Source organism: Bos javanicus, chromosome 29 (assembly GCF_032452875.1).
Source record: "Bos javanicus breed banteng chromosome 29, ARS-OSU_banteng_1.0, whole genome shotgun sequence".
NCBI lineage: Eukaryota > Metazoa > Chordata > Mammalia > Artiodactyla > Bovidae > Bos > Bos javanicus.
In genome coordinates, this window is record NC_083896.1 from 49,674,085 (window position 1) to 49,698,280 (window position 24,196).

The 24,196-nt window shown below is 53.8% G+C and overlaps 1 protein-coding gene across 1 annotated transcript; it reads left to right on the top strand.

The window, feature by feature from the left end:
• Positions 1-16,843: 16,843 nt before the first annotated feature.
• ASCL2 (achaete-scute family bHLH transcription factor 2) lies at positions 16,844-20,349 on the top strand. The gene is made up of 2 exons (XM_061407421.1): positions 16,844-19,339; positions 19,932-20,349. The coding sequence occupies exon 1, from the start codon at positions 18,741-18,743 to the stop codon at positions 19,320-19,322; it is 582 nt and encodes a 193-aa protein (XP_061263405.1). The 5' UTR covers positions 16,844-18,740; the 3' UTR covers positions 19,323-19,339; positions 19,932-20,349.
• The last annotated feature ends 3,847 nt before the right edge of the window (positions 20,350-24,196 follow it).

Consider the following 24,196-nt stretch of genomic DNA (forward strand, 5'->3'; position numbering starts at 1 on the left):
GGTTGGCCTCGGACAGCCAATCCCCAGCGGCCCCCGCCAGCGGGCCACTGCCGAGTCACCCCAGCAGCGTGGTGCGCCCGCTGTGCGTCGGGACTGGGGGTCGGTGCAGCGAGCCCTTCCTCCTGGGACATGGGGCGTGGCCAGAAAGGCGGCCGCCCCCTGCCCCATAATGCCCCGCTTCTTTGTGGGGAACCTGGTTCTAAATCATTAATAGACGACCTGCTTCTTGGTCCCGGCTTCGTGCAGCTGCAGAGCAGCTCCCTCGCTGCAATCTATTGAAAGTCAGCCCTTGACATGAGGGTTTGTAGAAAAAGAAAGAAGAAAAAAACGAAAACAAAGCAAAACAAACAGAAAAAGAAGATTAAAAAAGAAAAATTAATGAAAAAAAGATTAGATCAATGTGGGGGAAAATAATATCTATTGGATCTCCTAATCCATGAACATAATCCATGAATATAATCGTTATGATTATACAGTGGAAGTGACAAATAGATTCAAGGGATTAGATCTGATACATAGAGTGCCTGATGAACTATGGATGGAGGTTCATGACATTGTACAGGAGACAGGGATCAATACCATCCCCGTGGAAAAGAAATGCAAAAAAGCAAATGGCTGTCTGGGGAGGCCTTACAAATAGCTGTGAAAAGAAGAGAAGCGAAAAGCAAAGGAGAAAAGGAAAGATATAAGCATCTGAATGCAGAGTTCCAAAGAATAGCAAGAAGAGATAAGAAAGCCTTCCTCAGGAATCAATGCAAAGAAATAGAGGAAAACAACAGAATGGGAAAGACTAGAGATCTCCTCAAGAAAATGAGAGATACCAAGGGAACATTTCATGCAAAGATGGGCACAATAAAGGACAAAAATGGTATGGACCTAACAGAAGCAGAAGATATTAAGAAGAGGTGGCAAGAATACACAGAACTGTGCAAAAAAGATCTTCACGACCCAGATAATCATGATGGTGTGATCACTGACCTAGAGCCAGACATCCTGGAATGTGAAGTCAAGTGGGCCTTAGGAAGCATCACTACAAACAAAGCTAATGGAAGTGATGGATTTCCAGTTGAACTATTTCAAATCTTAAAAGATGATACTGTGAAAGTGCTGCACTCAATATGCCAGCAAATTTGGAAAACTCAGCAGTGGTTACAGGACTGGAAAAGGTCAGTTTTCATTCCAATCCCAAAGAAAGGCAATGCCAAAGAATGCTCAAACTACCGCACAGTTGCACTCATCTCACAGGCTAGCAAAGTAATGCTCAAAATTCTCCAAGCCAGGCTTCAACAGTACATGAACTGTGAACTTTCAGGTGTTCAAGCTGGCTTTAGAAAAGGCAGAGGAACCAGAGATCAAATTGCCAACATTCGTTGGATCATTCAAAAAGCAAGAGAGTTCCAGAAAGACATCTACTTCTGCTTTATTGACTATGCCAAAGCCTTTGACTGTGTGGATCACAACAACTGTAGAAAATTCTTCAAGAGGTGGGAATACCAGACCACCTGATCTGCCTCTTGAGAAACCTGTATGCAGGTCAGGAAGCAACAGTTAGAACCAGACATGGAACAACAGACTGGTTCGAAATAGGAAAAGGAGTACGTCAAGGCTGTATATTGTCACCCTGCTTAGTTAACTCATATGCAGAGTACATCATGTGAAATTCTGGGCTGGATGAAGCACAAGCTGGGGTCAAGATTCCCGGGAGAAATATCAATAACCTCAGATATGCAGATGACACCCCCCTTATGGCAGAAAGCAAAGAAGAACTAAAGAGCTTCTTGAGGAAAGTGAAAGAGGAGAGTGAAAAAGCTGGCTTAAAACTCAACATTCAGAAAACGAAGATCATGACATCTGGTCCCATCATTTCATGGCAAATGGATGGGGAAACAGTGGAAACAGTGGCTGACTTTATTTTTGGGGGCTCCCAAATCACTGAAGATGGTGACTCTAGCCATGAAATTAAAAGACACTTGCTCCTTGGAAGAAAAGCTATAATCAACCTAGGCAACACACTAAAAAACAGAGACATTACTTTGCCAACAAAGGTCCGTCTAGTCAAGGCTATGGTTTTTCCAGTGGTCATGTATGGATGTGAGAGTTGGACTGTGAAGAAAGCTGAGCGCCGAAGAAATTGATGCTTTTGCATTGTGGTGTTGGAGAAGACTCTTGAGAGTCCTTTGGACTGCAAGGAGATCCAACCAGTCCATCCTAAAGGAAATCAGTCCTGAATATTCATTGGAAGGACTGGTGCTGAAGCTGAAACTCCAGTACTTTGGCCACTGGATGCAAAGAACTGACTCTTTTGAAAAGACCCTGATGCTGGGAAAGATTTAAGGCAGGAGGAGAATGGGACCACAGAGGAGGAGATGGTTGGCTGGCATCACCGACGTGATGGACATGAGTTTGAGCAAGCTCCAGGAGTTGGTGATGGAGAGGGAGGCCTGGTGTGCTGCAGTCCATGGGGTCGCAAAGAGTCGGACACGACTGAGCAACTGAACTGAACTAAAGTAGGTTTGTCATGGCTCTTCTTCCAAGGAGCAAGCTTCTTTTAATTTCGTGGCTGCAGTCACCATCTGCAGGGATCTTGGAACCGAAGAAAATGAAGTCCGTCACTTTATTTTATTTTTGTAGATTTGGTCAGATTTTTTCAGATGATTATGGTTGCTATGAATTAAAACATTTCGCTCTTACTTTCAGTTGCTTTCTTTCTCTTGCCACATGGCACCAGCTAAAACTTTCAGAACAATGTGAGACAGCAGTCTTGACAAGAGACATCCTTGTCTTATTCTTGACCTTAGGGAGAAATCGACCAGTTTCCTACCATTAAACTTGAGGCCTTTATTAGGCTGAGGAAGTGTCCTTTGATTCCTAGCTGCTGGCACTTATAAAATTATGAATGGCTATTGGATTTTGTCAGATGCTTTTTGTGAATCTATTGAAATAATGACATGGCTTTTACTTTTAAATTTAATGTTGTCACTTAATTGGGTTGATTATGTTGAGCAAACTTGCATTTATAGAATTAATCCCACTTGTATTGTTGGATTTGAGTTGCGAAGCTTCTCTTTAGGTTTTTTCGCCTCTTGTGTTCATGAGGAATATCTGTAGTTGCTTTTCTCGTGTTCATCTCTCTTTGGTGTCAGTACAATGCTGGCTTCACAGGATGAATTGGCAAGTATTTCATCCTTTTTCATTGTTCTCAGTGAGTTTAGGTAGAACTGGTTGTATTTCTTCCTTAAATATTTGAAACAAGTCACCAGCTATTCTATCAAAGCGTGGAGTTTTTTTGAACAGTAAGTTTTTTCCCTTAACTACAAATTTAGTTTACTAAATAGATATGAAGCTACTTTGGTTATTTCTTTTTGAATTAATTTTGGCAGTTTGTGATGAGTTTGTTATTTGTGTGCAGAACCACAACTCATTTCTGTATGTCGATTTTGTATCAGGCAACTTTGCTGAATTTGTTGATGAGTAATAACCATTTTTTGTTTTGTTTTTGATTTGTGGATAGGGTTTTCTATCTATAAATTCAGGTCATTTTCAAAAAGAAGCAGTTTTCCTTCTTTCATGATTTGGATGTCTTGATTTTTTTCCTGCTTGACTGCTCTGGCTAGGACTTTCAGTACTTTGTTGAACAGGGCTGTGGCAGTGAGCACCCTCTAACCCTGATGTTAGGGGAAAGGCTTTCATCTTTTCATCACTGAGTATGATGTTAGCCATGGGATTGTCATATGCGGACTTGACTATGTTGAGATGTGTTCCTTCTATACCCACTTTATTAAGACTTTTTTTTTTTATCATGGAAAAATGTTGAATTTTGTCAAGTGCCTTTTCTGCATTTATTGAGACAAGAATATGATTTCCATCCTTCATTCTGTTAATGTGATGCATCACATTGATTGACTTGTGTGTGCTGAGGCGCCCTTTCACCCCAGGGATGAATTCCATTTGATCACAGTGTACGATCCGCGTAATGTGTGTTGCGTTTTGTTTGCTAGTATTTTGTTGACAATTTTTGCCTGTACATTCCTCAGCAATATTGACCTGAAGCTTTCTTTCCTTGTAGTTTCCTTATCTGGCTTTGGTATCAGGGTAATGTGATCTCGTAAAATGAGTTTGGGATTATTCCTTCCTTTTCAGTTTTTGAAAAATTTTGAGAAGAATTGGCACTAATTTTTCTTTAAATGTTTAGCAACTTTCACCAGTGAAACCCTCTGGTCCTCTGTTGGGAGGTTTTTGATTAATGTTTTTAATCTCCTCACTCACGTGACTCTTAAGATTTTCTGTTTCTTCAGATTCAGTGTCAGTGGGTTGCATCTTTCTAGGAATTTGTTCATTTCCTCTAGAAACAGTGACGTTGCTCAGAGTGGTCTCCTGTCAATCTTTGGGTTTCTGTGGTCCTAGCTGTAACGTCTGCTCTTCCTTTTGTAATTTTATTCATTTGGATCCTGTCTTTATTTTTTTTTTTTTCCTTGGCTAGAGGTCTGTCAATTTTTCTTTATGCTTTCAAGAACCAATCCTTAGTTTCATTAATCTTTTCTATCATTTTCCTATTCTTTACTTCATTTATCTCTGCTCTAATCTTTACTATTTTCTTCCTTTTGTTAAATTAGAGCTTAGTTTTTTTTCTTTTCTATCTCCTTGAGATGTACTGTTAATTTGGGGGGAGACTTTTCTTTTTTCTTAATGGATGTGACTCCAGGTTTCTTGTGATTAGTTCAACACAGAATATCTTTTGAAATCTGTACCAATTATTCATTGTTGCTTAACAAATACCCCAAAGCTTAGTGGCTTAAAATAATACATTTTTTATCTCACAGCTTTTTTCGGGCAAGGAAACTGGGCGTGATTCAGCTGGGTGCCTCTGAATCAAGGATTCCCATGGGGCTAATTTTTTCCTTTTCCTCAGGCCCCAATAGGGCTTATCTTGGCAGAGCATCGAACTGTTACTAATCCTATTTTTATTTAAAATTTATATTTTAACTTTCATGAATTTTTAACTTGAATTTGTATTTTTTAAAAAGTACTGCACTAAGGTATTGTTATCTTGATTGACGAGTCTTTTGCTCCCTTACGTTACTGACTGAGGCAGTGCCTCACTCACTGCATCTTAGACTCAGCCCTGGGTGTGTCTCGCAAGATAATCAGGGCCTCTTTAGCCACTATCTCTCAGAGCACTGTCTTACTTTTAACACGTTTGTGTCTTTATATTGGATGTGTATTTCTAAAAAGCAGCATAGACTTAGATGTTTCTTTATTGTCCGTTATGACAACATCTGCCTTTTAACTGGGATATTTAGACCATTTACACTGAAGGTTATTATTGATTTGGCTAGGTCTGTCATCCAACTGTTTGTTTCCTTTTTACTTACCTGCTCTTTGCTCCTTTTTCTAGCTTTAAAAAAAATGAATTGAATGTTGTAATTTTAATTATGCTATTAGTTCCTGGCATCTAATCTTAGACTGGCTTATTAACTAATATTGTTGGCTCATTAACTATAACCTTCATGGTCTTATTTTAGTATTTGCTTTAGGATTTGTAGTTTATATCTTAAATTTATAATCTGCCTTCAAGTGATATCATATGACATTACACATAGTGTGAGAGCTTTACAAGAAGCTCTTCCATGCCCCCTCTGCCCTTTGTACTATTGCTGTCATGCAATCTACTTCTGCATATCTCACAGCCCACACCATGTTACCATCATTTTTGTTTACATGTTGACTTATCTTTTAAATTTATTTTTATTTTGGCTGTGCTGGGTCTTCACCAGGGCACGCAGGCTTTCCCCAGTTGTGGCTCGTGGCTCTCTAGGGGTGGCGTGCAGGCTTAGTTGCTCCATGGCATGTGGGATTTTAGTTCCCCGACCGGGGACTGAACCTCCACCCCTGCACTGGAAGGTGGATTATTAACCACTGGACCACCAAGAAGCTCCATGACTTAGCTTATTTGTTTTTAGATATATTCAGGTAATAACAATTTACATGTATTTACTCATATAGTTGGGCTTCGCAGGCGGTGCTAGTGGTAAACACCTGCCTGCCAGTGCAGGAGGTGAAAGAGACTCAGGCTTGATCCCTGGGTCAGGAAGATCCCTTGGAGGAGGGCATGACAACCGCTCTGGGTATTCTTGCCAGGAGAATCCCGTGGACAGAGGAGCCTGGTGGGCTACAGTCCACGGGATCACAAAGAGTCAGACCTGACTGAAGCAACTTAGCTCACACACACTGATATAGTTACCATTTCTGATGCTCTGCGTTCTTTTGTGTACGTCTATAATTCCATCTCATATAATTTTCCTCCTGCATGAAGGATTTTTTTTTTTTTTTTGGCTGCCCCATTTGTCACATAGGATCTTAGTTCCCTGACCAGGGATTGAACTCATGTCCCATGAATTGAGAGAGCAGAGCCACTGTGCTGCCAGAGAATTCTCATGAAAGACATTCTTTAATATTTGTCTAGTGTAGTTCTGCTGGCAATGAATTGTTTCAGCTTTTAAATGTCTGAAAAAAACTTTGTATCTCTGAGTTTTTGCAAAATACTTTCACTGAGTATAGAATCCTAGGTTAATAGATTTTTTCTCTATATATTTAAAAAATTATATTATTGCATTGTTACTACTGAGAAATCTGTATTTTCTTTATTTTTATGCCTTTATGAATACCTTATTTCCCTGATTTTTTTCTTTTTGGCCATGCCACATGGCATGTGGAACCTAGACCACAAGGGAAGTCCCCAGTGGGTGTTTTAAAGTATAGATTTTGTTATTATTCAGGCATAGCAAGGCCAACAGAGCCGAAGATGACCCTTGAAAAGACAGTTACAGTTTCTGAGAGGAGGGGGCAGGACGGGATGCTGGGGCTGGGTCAGGAGGCAGGGGGAGTGGAGAGAGTGGGAAATGCGGAGAGGAGCCTCTGCTGTGGTTTCCATGGACGGAGTTGGAAAGGCTGGATGAACAGGCTTAATGTTGGCTGGTTTTAATAATTCCAAGGTGCTCTGGGGTACAGGGGCTCCCCTGGCTGTCTGGTTCCTGATCTGGCATGACGAGGGCAGGGGCTGGTGGTCCTGAGCGTCAGAGCCCTATAGAGGAGGTGGTGGGTCTGTGCTCTGCCCGAGACGGTTTGCATGTCTGGCTTTTATCTCTAGGAGCCAGCCCCTCCCAGGGACGGGCAGTCTCTCCAGGGTCCCTGGAGCCCCAGGACGTCAAAGCACCAAATATAGACTAGAAAATGCAGTATTACAACGCAGCTTGGTGCTCCCTGTCCGGGCCTGTTGTGGCTCAATATGGTAGCATGAGTCACGCATGTGTTCAGCATTTGAAACGTGGCCAGCCCAATGTAAGTATAACAAAATACACATCTGATTTCCAAACTTGATGTGAAAAGAAATTGTGAACTGTCCACTTAATGGTTTTCATATTGATTATATATTGAAATGTTATTCATTTGCATATATTATTAAAATTCATTTCTTTGTTCCTTTTTTTTTAAATGTGGTTACTAGGTACTTCAAAGTTACATTGAAGGTTCACATTATATTTGCCTTGGGTGGCCTGTGGCTCTTCTAACGTGTTTCCATGGGGACTTCACAGCCCTGGAGGTGGGAAGGGCTTTACACCCCTCTTCCACATGGGAACACCATACTCTTCTCTCCAGAGCAGGCTTTGAGTCTGTTCTCCCAGCTGGGGTGTTTGAGTCAATGTGACTGATCACTGGGAGCTCAGCTTCCACACGATCCTGGGACGTCTGGGAGGGTGTTTCCCGGTGAGGCTGGCATTGATTTGTGGGTGCAAGAGAGCAGGCGGCCTCCCTGTGGGGTGGGCACCATTCTGTCCAGTGAGGCTGGACCAGAACACAGGTAGAGGAAGGAGGGCTCCTCTGCTTCCTGTCTGGTTTCTCAAACTGGACACTGACCTTCTGCCTGCAGAGGCCCGAGACCTTCAGACTCGGGCTAAATCTCACCACTGGCTTTCCTGGGTTGCCCTCTTACAGATTGCAGATGGTGGGACTTCTCAACCCCCATAATCAAGTGAGCCAATTTCCCAAGATAAATCTGTATCTCTCATGGTTCTCTTTCTCTAGAGAACCCTATTAATAACAAAGATCTGGGTACTGAGAGTGTTTCCAGAGGGTACAGAATGTTAAGAGTGAATTTTCTGAATTCCAGGTTTCTAGGATCAGTTTTCTAACCTGATGGGGTTTAAAGACACCAATGGCTCTATTTCCAGCCAGAGTGAAAACACTGGCAGTCCATGATGGGATCTGGCAAGAGAGATACTCAAAGTATGAATATCCGCACCCTCCCCATCAACCACTCACACGAAGCAAGGAGCTGCACTGCTCTTTAGGGGAGACTTTCGAACACCTTCGGGAAACTGGAGAATGTCGTGACCTTGGCTGGTGTCTCCTGGTGCCTCTGGACAAAGTGGTTCAAGAAAAGTACGAGTCTGAGATTTCAAATTCCCAGCTCAAGAGTCTCATAAATAATCTTAGAGATAATCTCAGAAAATAACCGCATAGTCATAAATAATCTCACAAACAATCATAAAGAGCTTCTGTGTATGGCCCGAGGAAAGCCTTATCTCCTTCTGCTGCAAGATTGAGATTACTGAAGCCACATGCCCGATCTCGTCCTGACTCACCATGTGAACTGAGCTCCCAGCCTTGCAGGGTGTCTATGGTTAAAGTAGGAGGACCAGGAGACTGTGCGGTGGGGTGAGGACATGTGGGAAGATCCTGGAGGAAGGAGGGGTCCCAAGCCCTCAGAGTCTCCTGAGTCCTCTTTGCCAGTCGAAGCAGCCTCTCCAGCCCCAGTGAGTGGGAACCTTCCCAGCTCCATCTGGAGGGGCTGACCCTGCATTGCCTGGGGAGATGCTAACAGTCCCCTGGAGACAGTTGCCATGGAGGATGCTGCTGCTTCTCAGGACCCACCCTCACCACCTCTTGGCTTCTAGACCCATAACTCAACTCCAGTCCCAGCAGGTCCCCAAAGGCGAGGGGCAAAGTGTGACTCAGGACGAGGTGTTCTGTGCTCCAGAGGGAGCGGAGTTTTCTGATCTATGCAGACAGAAGCCGAGGGGACACGAGAGACAGATGCTGAAGGTGTAGGATGCTGGAGGATGAAGTCTGTGGGACCAAATTTGTGGACATGAGCCTCTAAGCGGAGATTCTGGGTCTCCTGCTGCTGCTCCGGAGAAGGGGGTGCGGGTGGGGCTCTCACTGTTTGTTTTGCTGCTCGGCTGAGACAGGGGCCAAAACATGGCCTGTCACGATGGCCTGAACCAGAGGTGGCCTATCTCCCTTGTTCAAAGGTTTGGGGACATGGGATGTGAGAGTGGGTTTGTCGAGTAAGACCTGCCCACCCTCCTGGGAGGGCCCAGAAGACCCTCTCAGCACGACTGTGGGGAGCACACCCATGGGGAGCCCCAGCACCCCCAAGGACCATATCCTCAGAGGGCTGCATTCTCTGCCATCCAGACCTCATGGTAGGAGTTGTGGTCACTGAACTGGGAAACCTAAGTGAGCAGGGGCACTGGGCCCCAGGGTGGCAGGGGCCTAGTGGGGGCACTCGCTGCCAAAAGCAAGGTGGGCACGGCGGCGGGCATGACCATCAGGGCCAAGGCAGTGGCCAGGGCAGTCGGACTGCGCTGACCCACGGTCTTAGCTGCTCGGCCCTGGTGCTGGTGTGGAAGCCTGCCGGGTTCTTATCTGGATAAGGAAGAAGTCATAGGCCGAGTGAAGCAACATCTACCTGAATCATCAAGACAGAGGGTCATGGCCACTCAGTGAGGCCCCAGGCTTGAGCCAGTTTTCAGACCCAGGACCTTGAAGGAAGGGGAGGCCAGGGCCCCTTGAGGACGGACCCAGGACACCCCTGGATGCTGTCGGTCTTTCTCCCAGCCTTCCCCGGAGGACCTGCCGCAGCTCACAGGTGACTGTGTGCCGGGGAAGAGGAATAATGAGAGTTTCCAGGGGCCCCTAGACTCTGGCCCTGAACCCATACCCACTCCAGGAGACCCAAGCCTCCCTGGGGACCCCCCAGTCAGATGGGCCCCTGGAGGTCAGGGGGTCGGGGCCGCTTCAGCTCAGGTCTGTCCATATCAGGCTCACCGGAAGGCACAGCTGGAAGAGAAATCCTCAGCAGCTGGCAGAGTCCTCACATGGGTTCCCTGACTGTAGAGGAAGGGCTGTGATGGGGGGAAAGGCCAAGGGGAAACCCCTAGAACAGCGTCTCCTGAGGAAGACAGCACAGCAGCCAGCATCCCTGGTTGGACTGCAGAGGTCAGTGCCTCCACCCAGGACTTGAAGGCTGGAGGGGTGGAGGGGCGGTGATTCCCACGGCAGCCCATTCTATTTGGCTTTCGCAGAAGACAGTGGGTCTTGGAGAAATGACAGCGGGTGCTCTTAAGCTTGATGAGGTGGTGACTTCAACTGTAGCTGCTGTATCAGACGTGCTTTCACTGCTCGAGCAAATTCACACCTTCCCTAGTGCCCAGCATGCAACCCCGGATCCGACAGGCGCCTCTCCCTTCATCCTTGTGCCTAAGGCCCAGCAGAAACAGTTTGCTTTTACCTGGAAGGCCAGCAGTACACCCTCGCTGTCCTACATCAGGGGTGCGGCGACTCTCTAGCCCTGGGCCACAGCTGAATTCACAGGGACCTTGGTTACTTTCCCTCCCACAAGACATCACACTTGAGCACTACACGGATGGCATTTTGCTGATTTTTGAGCCTATCGAGCAAGAAGCAGAAACTACTCTAGGCTTACAACATTTGTGTATCAGAGGGTAGGAAATAAAACCAATGAAATTTCAGGGGCCTTCCATCTCATTAAAATTTCTAGAGAGTCCAGTAAAGTGGCAAGATATCCTTTCTAAGGTGAAGGATAGAATATTTCATCTGGTCCCTCCTGCAACCAAAAAAGGAGACAATGTAGTCCTCATCTGGGTGTGTTACTCCGGCCCACTGACCGACTAGACGATTGCTGGGTGGGGTGGGGGCTCTGCTACAGGTCTAGGCTGTGCACTCCTGGAGTCAGTGGGTGGGGTGGGGGCTCTGCCACAGGTCTAGGCTGTGCACTCCTGGAGTCAGTGGGTGGGGTGGGGGCTCTGCCACAGGTCTAGGCTGTGCACTCCTGGACTCAAGTGATGTAGCAGGCCCAGTGGTCCCGGAAGTGTCAGGGCAGAGACAGATGCTCTTTGAGTCTTCGGCAGCCCCTAGAGATGAATCGCAGGGCAGGCCCTTAAGATTTGGGAGCAGGACTTTGCCATCCGCCCTAGAAAACTGCTCTCCTCTTGAGGAAAATCTCTGGCCCTGCTACTAGCTTTAGCAGAGACTGAACACTTCACCACAGGTCACCAAGTTACCACGTGACCTGCTCATCATGAACTGGGTGTTATCTTTATCTGACCCACCAAGCCAGAAAGCTGGCTGTGCAGGGCAACACTCCACCATCCAATGGAAGTGGCATGTAGCTGAGCCTGACCAAGCAGGCCCTGAAGGCAGAGGTTAGTGACCTGAAGAAGTGGCTCAAATGCCCATGGCTCCCATCCCTGCTACACTGCCTTCTCTCTCCCTGCCTGAACCTATGGGCTCGGGGGGAGGGGGTGGCTTCCTAGATCTACCAACAGAAGAAGAAGCACCTCAGTCTTGTTTACAGATGGTCCTGTGTGATATGCAGGCTCCCCCCACCAGAGGCAGACATCCCTCAGGGACATGGTGAAGGGCAGTCCTCCCGGCGGGCAGAGCTTTGGGCAGTGCACCTGGTCCTGCACTTTGCTTGGAAGGAGAAATGGCCAGATGAGTGGTGATAACTGGACTCATGGGCTCTGGGCAGTGGTTTGGTTGGGTGGTTAGGGACTCAGAAGCAACATGACTGGAAAATCGGTGACAAGGGAATTTGGGGAAGAGGTATGTGGATTGGCAAGAACCCTGAAAATATTCACATCCCACATGAGTGTTCACCAAAGGGTGAACTCAGCAGAGGATTTTAGTAACAGAGTGCACAGGAGAACCATCCTGTAGATCCCAATCAGCCTCTTTCCCAGCCACCCTGTCATCGTGCAGTGGGTTAAGTAAAGTGGCCTTGGTGGCAGGGATGGGGGCATGCATGGTTCCAGCAACATGGATTCCACTTACCAAGGCTGAGTGTCCAACCTCCCAAGACCAACACCAAACCCCAGAGGGGCCAGCCAGCTACCTGATTAATTACACCGGCGTGTAACCGAGCCGGACGCTATGGGGACTTCCTGGAAGACAGCCCTCCACTATGTCTTGTCTGCAGAGAAACTTCAGCCTCCCAAACCTTCTCTGAGTTCCAAAGAGTAAATTTAATCACAGAAGTCAGAAAATGCAGAAAGAAAGGAAAACAGTCAAACAAGACAAAATAATACTAGTTTAGCCATTAAACAAAGTTAAGAACCTTGAGTTCCTCCTTCAGGGCTGTACATGATACTCTGAGCCATGTCCTTTGAGCTGCTTTGCAGACACTGAAATCCCCACCAGGTGGAGGAAGTTAACTGCAAACTGCCCACCAGCACAGAGACCCCAGATGGGTTGGAACCAGAGGGTGGACGATGTTGGCTCTGATTAGCTCATCACCAACCAATCAGAAGAATGTCCATGAGCTGATCACCCACCCCACAGCCTCTCTCCCTTACCCTTCAGGGAGTTCAGGCCTTTTGAGCACTAGCTGCCTGGACTCCTTGCTTGGAATCTGCAACAGACACTACACTTTTCTTCACCACAACCGCGTGTCAGTAGATTGGCTTTTCTACTCCCAGGTGAGTGGACCCATGTTCAGCAACAGGACTGTTTTCATCATGGCTCCCCTGGTAGCTCAGTTGGTAAAGAATATGCCTGCAATGCAGGAGACCCCAGTTTGATTCCTGGGTTGGGGAGATCTGCTGGAAAAGGGATAGGGTACCCACTCCAGTATTCTTGGGCTTCTCTTGTGGCTCAGCTGATAAAGAATCAGCCTGCAATGCAGGAGACCTGGGTTTGATCCTTGGGTTGGGAAGATCCTCTGGAGAAGGGAAAGGCTACCCACTCCAGTTTTCTGGCCTGGAGAATTCCAGGAACCGTATAGTTGATGGGATCGCAAAGAGTCAGACACGGCTGAGTGACTTTCACTTTCATCACGGAAGAGACAGTGTTTTATTCCTACTGGGACAGACACCCATGCTGGATGCGGCTTTGCCTTCTCTGCATTCAGTACTTGTGCCGAAGTGAATCACAGAATGCCTTATCCACCTTGTGGTATTCCACACAGCGTTGCTTCTGATTAGGGAAGAAAGGGTGGCAAGGGGCCCCTGCCTGTGGAACGCACCACGTTCCCCACCATCGTGAAGCAGCTGGCTTGCCAGGTGGTGGAATAGCCTTTTGAAGACTCAGTTATAGCACCAGCAAGCTGGCAACGCCCTGCGGGCTGGGGCGGGTTCTCCAAGAGGCTGCATGTGCTCTGAGTCAGTGTCCACGGTACGAGCTGATTCACAGCGGAGACTCCTGGGATGAAGGGGTGAAGAGGCAGTGGCCCTGACTGTGATACCAGTGGCCCACCGGCGTGACGGTTCCGTCCTGTCCCTGAGACCGTGCACGCTCCTGCTCAGAGCTCTCAGTTCCACCAGGAGTTAAGCAATGACTCCACTGAACCGGAAGTTCGGGCTCACCAGCCACTTCGGGGTCCTCGTGTCTCAGAATCAACAGGCAGAGAAGGGACTCACTGTGCCGGCCGGGGGGACTGATCCCGGAGTGGGAGACTTGGCCGCTGCTCCCTCCTCACGGGGGGTGAGGAAGCGCACGAAGGCGCCGGGGGTCTGGGATTGAGGTCAAGGTGAGATGACAGCAGCCCGACCCAGGCAGGACCACTGATGACCCGACCCGCTAGGAGCGATGGTTTGGGTCAACCACCAAGCACAGAACCACAGCAAGCTGAGGGGCTGAAGGCACAGGGAGCACGGAGCAGGCGGTGGGAGAAGGTGCTTACGATTATTGGCTACAGCCTCACGACCGTTCCAGAAACCAGAACTGGAGCTGTGGTATTTATTTCCCCCTTCTGCTACGGTTATTGTTCAGTCACTAAGTCGTGTCCAACTCTTTGCGACCCCATGGACTGCAGCACGCCAGGCTTCCCTGTCCTTCACCGTCTCCTGGAGCCTGCTCAAACTCAAGCCCATTGAGTCGATGATGCCATCCAACCACCTCACCCTCTGTTGCCCCCTTCTCCTCCTGCCCTTCTGCTGTAAGTGTCATGGAACCAAACAAACTTGGGTTTGCTCTCCTGCGTGCAGTAGAGCCAATCTACTGACAGGTGGTTGTGGTGAAGGAAAGAAGTGCAGATTTATCGCAGGTGCCAAGCAACGAGTCCAGGCAGCTAGTGCTTAAGAGGCCTGAACTCCCTGAAGACTCATAGGGTGAGGGAAGGGAGTGATGAGTGATCAGGCTGAGTGATCAGCTTGTGGACGTTCTTCTGGTTGGTCGGCAGTGAGGAAATTGGGAGGCGATATCAACCTCTGATTCAAACAAGCCTGGGGTCTACCCGCTTGCAGGCAGCATGCAGTCAACTTCTCCTGCCTGATGGGGCTTTCAGTACCTGCAAAACAGCTCAATGGACATGGCTCAGAATACCATCTGCAGCCCTGGAGGAGCAACTAAAGGTCCTTGACTTGAATGGCCGCACTATTCTTTTGTCTTGCTCAAATGTTTCCTTTCTGCGTTTTCTCATTTCTCTGATTCCATTTAAAGTGTTTCCACACAGGAAGCAGGGAGGAGACGTGGCGGGGTGTGCGGGGAGGGAGGCTCCGTTCTGGGAAGGTCCCACTGGGTCCTGCTTGGTGATGCAATTGTGCATCTCTGTTTCTCTCCTGTCTTCTCCTCTCGTCATGTGACATACGATGCCCTGACTTCGAGTCACAGCATTTAGGCCTGGGAATTTACACCAGTGTTTAAGGATGTCGGGAGAGAGACACACCCCCAGGCCTCCTCGTCCTCTTCTGGGGCAGGAGGGCATGTGCTTTCGTTTGTAGGCAGGACAGCTGTACACATGAGGCAGAACTATGACCTTTCTATTGTTTTTGTCTGGAGCTCAGGCATGGATTCAGGAGCTGGGTACAGGTGCCGCATTGACAAGGGGTGGATGTGTGATGATCAGTTTTGAGTGTCAACCGGCCCAGCCCACAGGGGCCCAGATTAGACTTTATTTCTGGGTGTGTTTTTGGATAGGGTGAAGATTAGAATCAGCATCTGCTGCAGTGCGGACCAGCATCACGGAGTTCGCTGAGCGCTTGCACGGAACAACTGATGCGGTGGGAGGAATTCACCTTTCCTCCTCCGTCTGGCTGCTGGAGCTGGGACTGGCCAGCTCGCCATCTCCCGCCCCTTCCCTGGGGCTTACACCACCGGCCCCCAGGTTCTCAGCTGTCCACACTTGGATGGGATCCCCCAGCACATAGGCTTTCTGGGTCTGCCTCCTGCAGATGGTAGACGTGGGGCTTCCCGACTCTACCATCATGCGATCGGGTTCCTCGTCATAAACTTCTTGTTACACGTTATCTGTTTCTCTGGAGAATCCCAACTGGTCATTGGTGGGTATGATGCTTGATGTCTGGAAGTACTTCATGTCCCATGGCTCCTGCCCACCCCACTGAATTCCAGAAGGTTCTGGACTCCCAAGTGACCTGGGCACACAGGTGGGACTCCTGCACGAGGGCTTCAGGACAACCTGTGGGCTTGGAGAAGCTGCTGGCTTGGCCCAGACTGGCTACCCGCCTCCCACCTGTGCCCTGACCCAGAGAATGCACTTAGGCAGCCAGGGAGGAAGGCCCTGGAGGGGTGGATAGGGAGGTGGGCAGCAGCCCTGGGCCGCAGGAGGAGTGAGGAGCCCAGGCAAAGGCAGCTGGCAGTCAGTCCTGCTCGCCCTCACCCAGGCATGGAGCTCACCCAGCCTCTGCCGAGTCCAGTTCTGCCCCAGAGAAGGGGGACCCAGAGCCTCTCTGGGCCTCACGTGTCCCCAGGGTGCCCCACATTTTCAGGGTCTACACCCCAGTCCCATGGAGCCCATGATTTCAGAGTGGGCAAGCGCTCAGCCTTGGTCACCCTGGAGCAGGGGTTGGCATGTCCCCCTGGAGCAGCAGGACGCCGGGCTGCTGGGACCTCTCAAGGTCAACAGCAGAGCTGGGCCTGGACTGCTCCCCTGTCGCTCGGCCACCGCCCACTCCCGCAGTGGCCAGCTCCTTTTGATCCTCTGTGCTGGATGTGAGGTCCCCTTAGCGAAGCACGGTCACGCATGGCCTGGGCACGGGCGGTGCCCTGTGGACACAGAGAGAAGGGTACCTGTCTTTCCGCGTGGAGCTCTCAGATGGACACCCAGGATGAGGGGCACGCTGAGCACAGCACGGCGCAGAGGGATTCAGACAGGGCTCTGGTGACGCGGCCTCAGAGCTGAGCGTGAGGCCAGCGCAGAGCGGGGCCAGGCTTAATCCCCAGGACCGGGCGTGACCCGACTCGCCGGGGTAATGACCCTCCTGCAGTGGACAGGCGGGAGGGGGCAGAGCCAGAGCCCAGGAGGCTGGGCAGAGGCCCCGCGGAAGTTCAGGCAGGGCCCTGTTTTCGGGACTTGGGAATTCTCCAGGAGGCTGGGCAGAGGCCCCGTGGAAGTTCAGGCAGGGCCCTGTTTGCAGGACTTGGGAATTCTCCTTGGCACCCTTGCCACGGGCAGGCAGATTCCTATCTGGCTGGGGGTTTGCCAAATAACCCTCAGGGAAGGAGGGGGCGGCTCTTACCAGAGAGGGGGCGCAGAGGCCAGCCAGGCCTTCCGCTCTGAAGGGACCTGATTCCTATCTGGATTGCTCCACTGGCCAGAGGTGTGACTGTGGACACATTCCATGTCCTTTCTGAGTCAGCTTCTTCCTGAGAAACAGGGCCCCACACCCACCTGGCTCCTGGCAAGTGCTAGACTCCAGGTCACTTCCTACAGGAGGCAAGCCGACCAGACTTGCCAGAATCCTTCACGGGGACGGGAGCCAGAGGGCGCCACCAGGCAAGCAGAAAACCCTCGCCACCGTGCCCCGCGGGGTCCTCGGGAGGCGCCCCAGCCCCCTACCCCTTTCCCATGCCAGCACAGTAAGTCTGCTCGAGGTAGCTGGGCCCGCCCCTTACCCCCGCCCTCCATTCCCGGAGGTCCTGGCCCTAAGGGTCTGGTCACTTTTCGGGAAAAACCTGCTGGGTATGGCCTCCCGAGGGCACAGCCATTTGGCTGGCCTTCCCAGGCCGCGGGGCAGGACAAAACTCTCCCATTAACGGCGCACGTCCAAAGTCCCTGCCCCCTCAAACCCCGAAAGGTACGCCCATCGGTCAGGGGGAAAGGCGGCTGCCCCTCCCCAACTTCCCCCACCGGCCAATCCCAGCGCGGGGGTAGGTGGCCGGTGCTGGCACTGAGGGAAAAGGGTCATGAAGGCGGCTAGACATCCACGGGTGAGCGGCCGGAGGGAACCGGTCCAAGAAGGGAGGACGATTTCAGGGGAATATGGAAAGCAGAGGAAGCTTCGAGAGCGGGGCGGGGGGAGACGGGCAGAGGGGAAAGGCAGGCGGACTGCCCCCCGGGGTCCAAGGCGGTCTGAGCAAATCTCCAGGCCCTTCGCCTCAGAGACGCGCAAGGCCGGGGGCAGACTGTGTACGTGGCAGGGAACTGGGGGAACGCACCCCAGGAGCCAGACCTCCGGCCTCCACCCCACCCCAGCGCGCCACTTCTTAAGCCCCGCCTTGGCGGGAAGACGGAGTGGCCCTCTCGCAGGCCCCGTAGAATAACAGGTGGGCGCCCGGCCAGGAACAGGTGCGCGTGGGAGCGCGCGCCCACCCGGGTGGCGGGGAGGGGCCGGGCGGGGCCGCGCGGGCGCCAAGCTTTGTTGGAGACGCTCCGGGAGCCACGCGTCTGGCATACACGCTTCCTCCCAGGGGCCGGGCGTGGGGCCGCGCCCGCCGCGATTGGCCGAACGGGCGGCCCGCCATTGGCTGAGGCTCCCCCACGCCCCTCGGCCTCAAGGGGCGGAGCGTGGGTGCCGGCTGCCCGGCGCGTGCTGCCCCCGGGGGTCTCACGCGCCTCCAGGCTGGCTGCGCCGTGGCGGTGGACACACCCTACCCTCAAAGGCGGACGCGGCGGGGGTCGTACCCAGGACCTGTGAACAGCAGCTTCGGGGAGTGGGGGCCGGTGCGCACGCGGGGCCCGCGGACTGCATCTTGGGGGCGCACTGGGCACCTGCTGGGAACAAGGACGCACTGGGGGCCTGCGGGCTGTGCCTGGGGGACTGGGTGCGGTCTTCGGAGGCTCACGGCTCGGTCTTTGCAGACTGTGCGCCAGGGGTTGGGCGAAGCGTGGCGCGAAGGGGAGGCAAGGGAAAGAGGGCGTGAGAAAGGAGGCGGCGGCGCGGAGGAGGGTTATCTATATATTTAAAAACGCGCCGCCTGCGCCGCTCAAGGAAGACCTGGCGAGCGTCTGACAGCACGCGCGAGTCACGAGCCCCCCACGCTCCTCGGCGCGCACTGCCCGCCCTCTCTCGGCCTCCTGCGCCTTGCTGTCCCCGGACGTCGGACGACCTGGGGCCGCGTACCCGGGGGAGTCTTGGCAGCGCAGTGCCCGATCTTCGTTGAGACTTGACCGGCGTTCCTCCGCCCTCGGTTCCTTGCCCTCCACCTTCGTGCGGCGCACAGAGAGTGGGGGAAGCGCGGGGCGAGTGGATGCAGACGCGATGGACAGCCGCGCACTACCCCGGCCCGCGCCCCCGGCGCCTGGTGTCCCGGGCTGCTGCGCCGCTCGGCGGCGACCGGAGTCCCCAGAGCTGCTCCGCTGCAGCCGCCGGAGGCGGCCGGGCGCGGTGGACCCCGGCAGTGGAGCGGCGGCCGTGGCGCGGCGCAATGAACGCGAGCGCAACCGCGTGAAGCTGGTGAACTTGGGGTTCCAGGCGCTGCGGCAGCACGTGCCGCACGGCGGTGCCAGCAAGAAGTTGAGCAAGGTGGAGACGCTGCGCTCGGCGGTGGAGTACATCCGCGCCTTGCAGCGCCTGCTGGCGGAGCACGATGCTGTGCGGGCCGCCCTGGCCGGGGGGCTTCTGGCCCCGGCCGTGCGCCACCCCCTGCCCCGCGCTCCATCGGGGACCCCCGCCACCGCCGCCTCGCCCTCCTGCGCCTCGTCGTCCCCTGGTCGTGGGCACAGCTCGGAGCCCGGGTCCCCGCGTTCCGCCTACTCGTCGGACGACAGCGGCTGTGAGGGCGCCCTGAGCCCCGCGGAGCGCGAGCTGCTCGACTTCTCCAGCTGGTTAGGGGGCTACTGAGCGCCCGGCCCCGCAAGGTAGGCTCCGGGAAGCGGGAAGGAGGGAGGGCTGGAGGGAGGGCGGCTGGGCGCGTGGAGACAACGGCCTCGCTGCTCGCGCTCCCGAGAGCCCACGAGGCCCAGAGCGACGGCCTGGATTTCGCTCCCTCTTTATTCCTCCCCAGACTTCTTCAAGCCTGTGCAAGACTAGCGTTTGTTTGTCCGGGATTGCAAAACTTCCCCCTCGCTGCTCCGCCGCCGTAGGGGGAGCGGGGAGACGGAGGGCTGGGGCGGGTGAGGCCCCGAGTGTTTGCGGATCTCGGGGCAGACTAGGGCGCTGGGAGGCGGAGAGACTTTGCATTGCAAATTGCGCGCCCGGCCCGGTGGCAGAAATGAGTCGGCGGGGCGCGGAGCCCTGACTCACCCCGGCTCCGAGCGCTCGCCCCGCCCGGCGCCCGGGGCCGGGCCACACACCGAAGCCGAGGCTCCCACGGAGACCTGGGCTCCAAAACCCACCCAGAGAACGAAACTGCCGACTCCGCTTGTGGGGGTGGGGGAGGGCCGGGCTGCGTGGGGTCTCCGGGGCCGGATCCCGCACTAACGCACGTGCCTGCCCGCTCTTCCCTCTCAGTGGCGGGGAGCGCGCTCACCCCTGCGGAGCCAGCCGGTTGGAAAGGCTCCCGCCTCCGTGTTCCTCGTTCCGCGGGCCAAGCCACCACCGAGCCAGGGATCCAGCCGACGCTCCCCGCCATCCAGCCTGACCCAAGGCTAGTGTGCAAGCGGTCCCGCCTGACCTCCTCCTCCCGGCGGCAGCTTCCTCGGACCCCAGCCACCCTGTCCGCAGAGACCTTCCACTGGACTGGGGCTGCGGAACCGACACTTGGAGGTTTGAAGGGGAGAGGGCTTTATGACGACGCAAATTATGTTTTTTTTTACCAACACATGGACTTGAACTGCTCAGGGACACTGGCGGTATGAAGGCTTATTTTTGTACAAAGAACCCTTAGATTTAGAACACAATAAAGACTGTTTATTCCCTCTTCCTGGAAGTTGTGAACCTGGCTGAAATCTCCTGTGCCACAGCCCTTGGGCAGAGTCCCTGGTGGGCATCCCCTTTCAGCTCTGCCAGCTGTGGAGAGACCAGCCTCAGGAAACCTGTTTTAGGGAAGGTGGATCTATGTATAAACCGGTCCTGTGTATCAGTGGTGGTGGGGGTACCCGCTCCATATCCCTGAGGCCCCCCGTGATCCAGGTGAGGGTCCCCGTGTGGGTGGGAGGGTGGTGGCTTCAACCCTGGACCCAGAAGGCCCACATCTGTGGTCACGTCTCCCTGGACCCCGCGCCTCCGTCTGGGGGTCCACCTGGCAGCCGCCCTGCCAAAGCAGTTCATGGGCCCGGGCGGGCCTGGGGCTCCCGTCAGGCGTCGGGGCGCTGGAGGGTGGTCCAGACAGGGCTGCCTCACAGCTGGGACGCTGAAGTCTGCAGGCTGCTGACTGGGATCAGGCTCTGAGGCAATGCCCAGCATAGGGCTCAGCCCAAGGGGGTCCGACCAGTGGGCCCCCAGGCCGCCCTCTGTCTCGGGGTCCAGGTTGCTGCTGTCAGATCCCCGCTGTCCGCCGCCAGCTGGGTGACCCCGGGCAGGGCTCTCCACCTGCCAGTGGGGGGACCTACAGTTGCAGGAGGACGGTGGAGAGGTGTCTGGCCGTGTACAGCCCACCATACTCGGCCCTCCGCTGCCACGCCTGTGGCTGCTGGCCACGTGTGCCCTGCAGGCTGCAGAGGCCTGGGCCCTGCCCACCTATTTGCGGGTGGGGGCTGTGAGGGCCTCCTCTGAGAGGAACAAGGAGGCCCCCCCAGGCTTCCCAAGCTCAGAGGTGATTACTCAGCCCTACCTTTGACCAGAGCCTCGGCGGCTTTGAAGTCTCACCCTGCCCAGAGCTCTCTTTTATTGCACGGGTGGGGGTGGAACCGACAGGGATCCCCCAGGCTGCTTTCAGATGCTGAAGGCACCCCTTCCTCCTGCGGGGAGTGGTTGGGTCACAGCCGTTGGAACCTGGGCAGGTTGGGGCGACTGGTGTTGGCAGAACGGATGTCTCCCGGGTGAGCAGGGTGACAGGCTGGGTGGGTCTGACGAGGCTCAGGCTTGGCGGGGTCAGCAGAGCAGCTGTGGCTGGGGACTGCGGGGCCAGGAGTGACCTGGCCTCGTCCAAGGGACAGACGAGGCGTGTTATGTGGCCACCCGGCAAGAGCCAGCCTGCAGCCTTCCCCAGGGTCCACAGCGTGGTCAGTGACCTCACCGAGCCTCTGGCTCCGGCCTCTGCTGGGTCTCCTTACCTTGACCCAGGGAAAGGCATGCAGCTCTCAGGACCTGGAGTGCTGGTGGGCAGGGTAGTATCACACATGGGCGTTGGCTGGCAGGGGGTAGAGAGGACGCACGGGAGGGGCAGGCCGAGGGGGACTGGTGATGAAACTCTGCCAAGGGTAAGAGCTGCTGTTTTTGTGCTTCTGTTTTTACGGAAAATCCCAAGCACGTGCAGAAGTTCCAGAACTTCCGCCGGACATGTTCTCTGCGCCAGGCACGGAGGATGCGCTGGTGCCTGAGGAAGCCTCACCCTCATGGAGCTGACGTTCTAGCAGGGCACACAGGCTCCATCTAACCCACAAGTGACATTGTTGTATCAGGCGTCCAGCATCCGGCCTGGTCAACGATGAACACGCCAGATGTGGGAGAAGGCTCTGAGAAGCCCCCATCACCAGCACCAAAGACTGAACACAAACCCCTGGCTGTCCGTGCACCGCCCCCCAACCCAGACATCATACGGTTCCACCCGTAAATTCTCCAGATGAGCTTCCAGGGGGAACCCAATACCTTGACCCCCACAGATGAACAACAGCTCTTTTCACTCTGTCAAACACCCAGTCAGTGGCACAGCCCTCTGACTGCCTCTGTTTTCCACGTTTGTGGGTTTTTTTGACTGCCCCACGCATGACTGTGGAACTTCCCTGACCACGGGTAGGGCCCGTGCCCCCTGCGGTGGAAGCACAGAGTCGAGTACTGAACCCCTGGGAAGTCCCTGGTTTTTATAATAAGGATCCGGTGCAGATCCGCACTGGAGTTAAGCCTCTCATGAGCATCCCATCCCCAGCTGCTTCACGAGGAAGCGAGGCCATCCGTGTCCCAGCGTTGCCGATGGCACCGCGCCTGCGGGTGCCCACTGGGTACTGGTCCTGCATCTCCTGTGACTGGAGGGGGTGGCTTGGAAGCAGAGGCGTGATCGACTCCAGTTTGGTTTCTGGTTCCTGCACTTCAGAGCATGTTCCTGGCTCTGCATCCCATGCGGTGACTGATCACTGATTATCTGGGCAGGCTCATTTTTAAGAGAAGAGTGGGCTGTGTTTGACCAGGCAGAATGACAGGTGCCCACATGGGCACTGGCCTGCCTGCTCACCCTAGGCAGAAAGCGCCCTGTCCCCCGCCAGCCGTCAGTTACCGGGTGCCGATCGCTGCCCTCTTTACAGAGCCGGAAGGCACAGCTCTGAAAGATGAGGTGCTGGAGGTCATAGAGCCTGAAGGTGACGGGACCTGGGACTCAAACAGGGACGGCTTCATTCCTGAGTCCTTGCAGTGGCCCCCTTCCAGGAGGGCGGGGCTGCCTGGGGCTGTCCTGGGGGGCACACTTAGCAATTCTGTGTTCCAGACCAGCACGTTTGCTCGGGTCCCCACCCTCAGCTCCGTGGTGGGGGCAGCAGGGCTCTCCTGGTGGCCTGTAGCCCAGGCCTTGCCCCCTGCTGGAGGTCAGAAGCCGATTTTAGATCCAAGCAGCCTGGGGCTAGGTGGGGACCCCCACTGTGGTGTGGGGGGAATGGTGCCTTGGGGTAAAGCTGGGTGTGACCGGGGGAGTCTTTTCTAGGGGTGGGCAGGTGGGGGGGTGGGTAGGTGGTCTGGATGGCCACAGCCCCCGGGGGCCCTCTGGGGGCGCCGTGCCACGGGGGGTCAGGATGTTGTCTTTGTTATTTGTGACAGTGGTTTTCCTGAGGAACCCTGCTTTATAGTCCCAGGAGGCTCCCTGTGGCTAAAAGTCACCCAGTCAGAGAATGGTGTGTCCCTGGAGGCCACCCACATGGGGCCACCCTCTTGGACGCTGGAGGCCAGCATGGGTGCCTGCTGGCCTCGCCTGCTCTGCCCGGTCCCACACCTGATCATTCTGGAAACTCCAGTGGGCACCTTCTCTGTGTCCAGGTGCAGCAGCACCCAGGGAGGCCCTGCCCTCGGGGGACCTGTGTTCTGGGCACAGCACTGCCTGGCCCTTGGCGGACACACGGGTTCCGGGGGAGCATCAGGGGCCCTGGGTGTTGTCGGGGTCATGTAGCGTCTCGGAGCCGTGCCCCCGAAACGGAGGCTGCAGTCCTGACCTCGCAGAGCCGTCGCCTGTCCCGTGTGCTGGGGCCAGTGCGTCCCGAGAGGGGCAGTCGAAACCTCCGTGGTTCCTGCCTATTCCAGGGCAGCCCCAGCCTGGAACCCCCGGCCCAGGGCTGGCTTCCTTATCTGCGGGGCCCTCCTGCAGAGTGAGATCACAAGACACCCTTGTTCAAATATGGGGGGAAAGTGACGCTAAAGGTGTGGAAATAGCTTTTTCCTTTTTTCCACGGCCTGTCTTGACGTAGTGTTGCAAACTTGCTATTTAATGCCGTTCAAGTAAAGAAAGTTAATACTTTGTTGGCATGAATTTTTATACCGTGCAATGCTAGTCTTAGATGTAGAGATAAGCGCGTTAACTGCCACGCAGAATCACCGAAATGACGCCACTGAAATACTGCAGCGTGCACATAATTTTGCTTTTATGCAACAGCAGAGACTCTGCAAAAACTAGATACCCGCGTTCTACCTGCACCTGC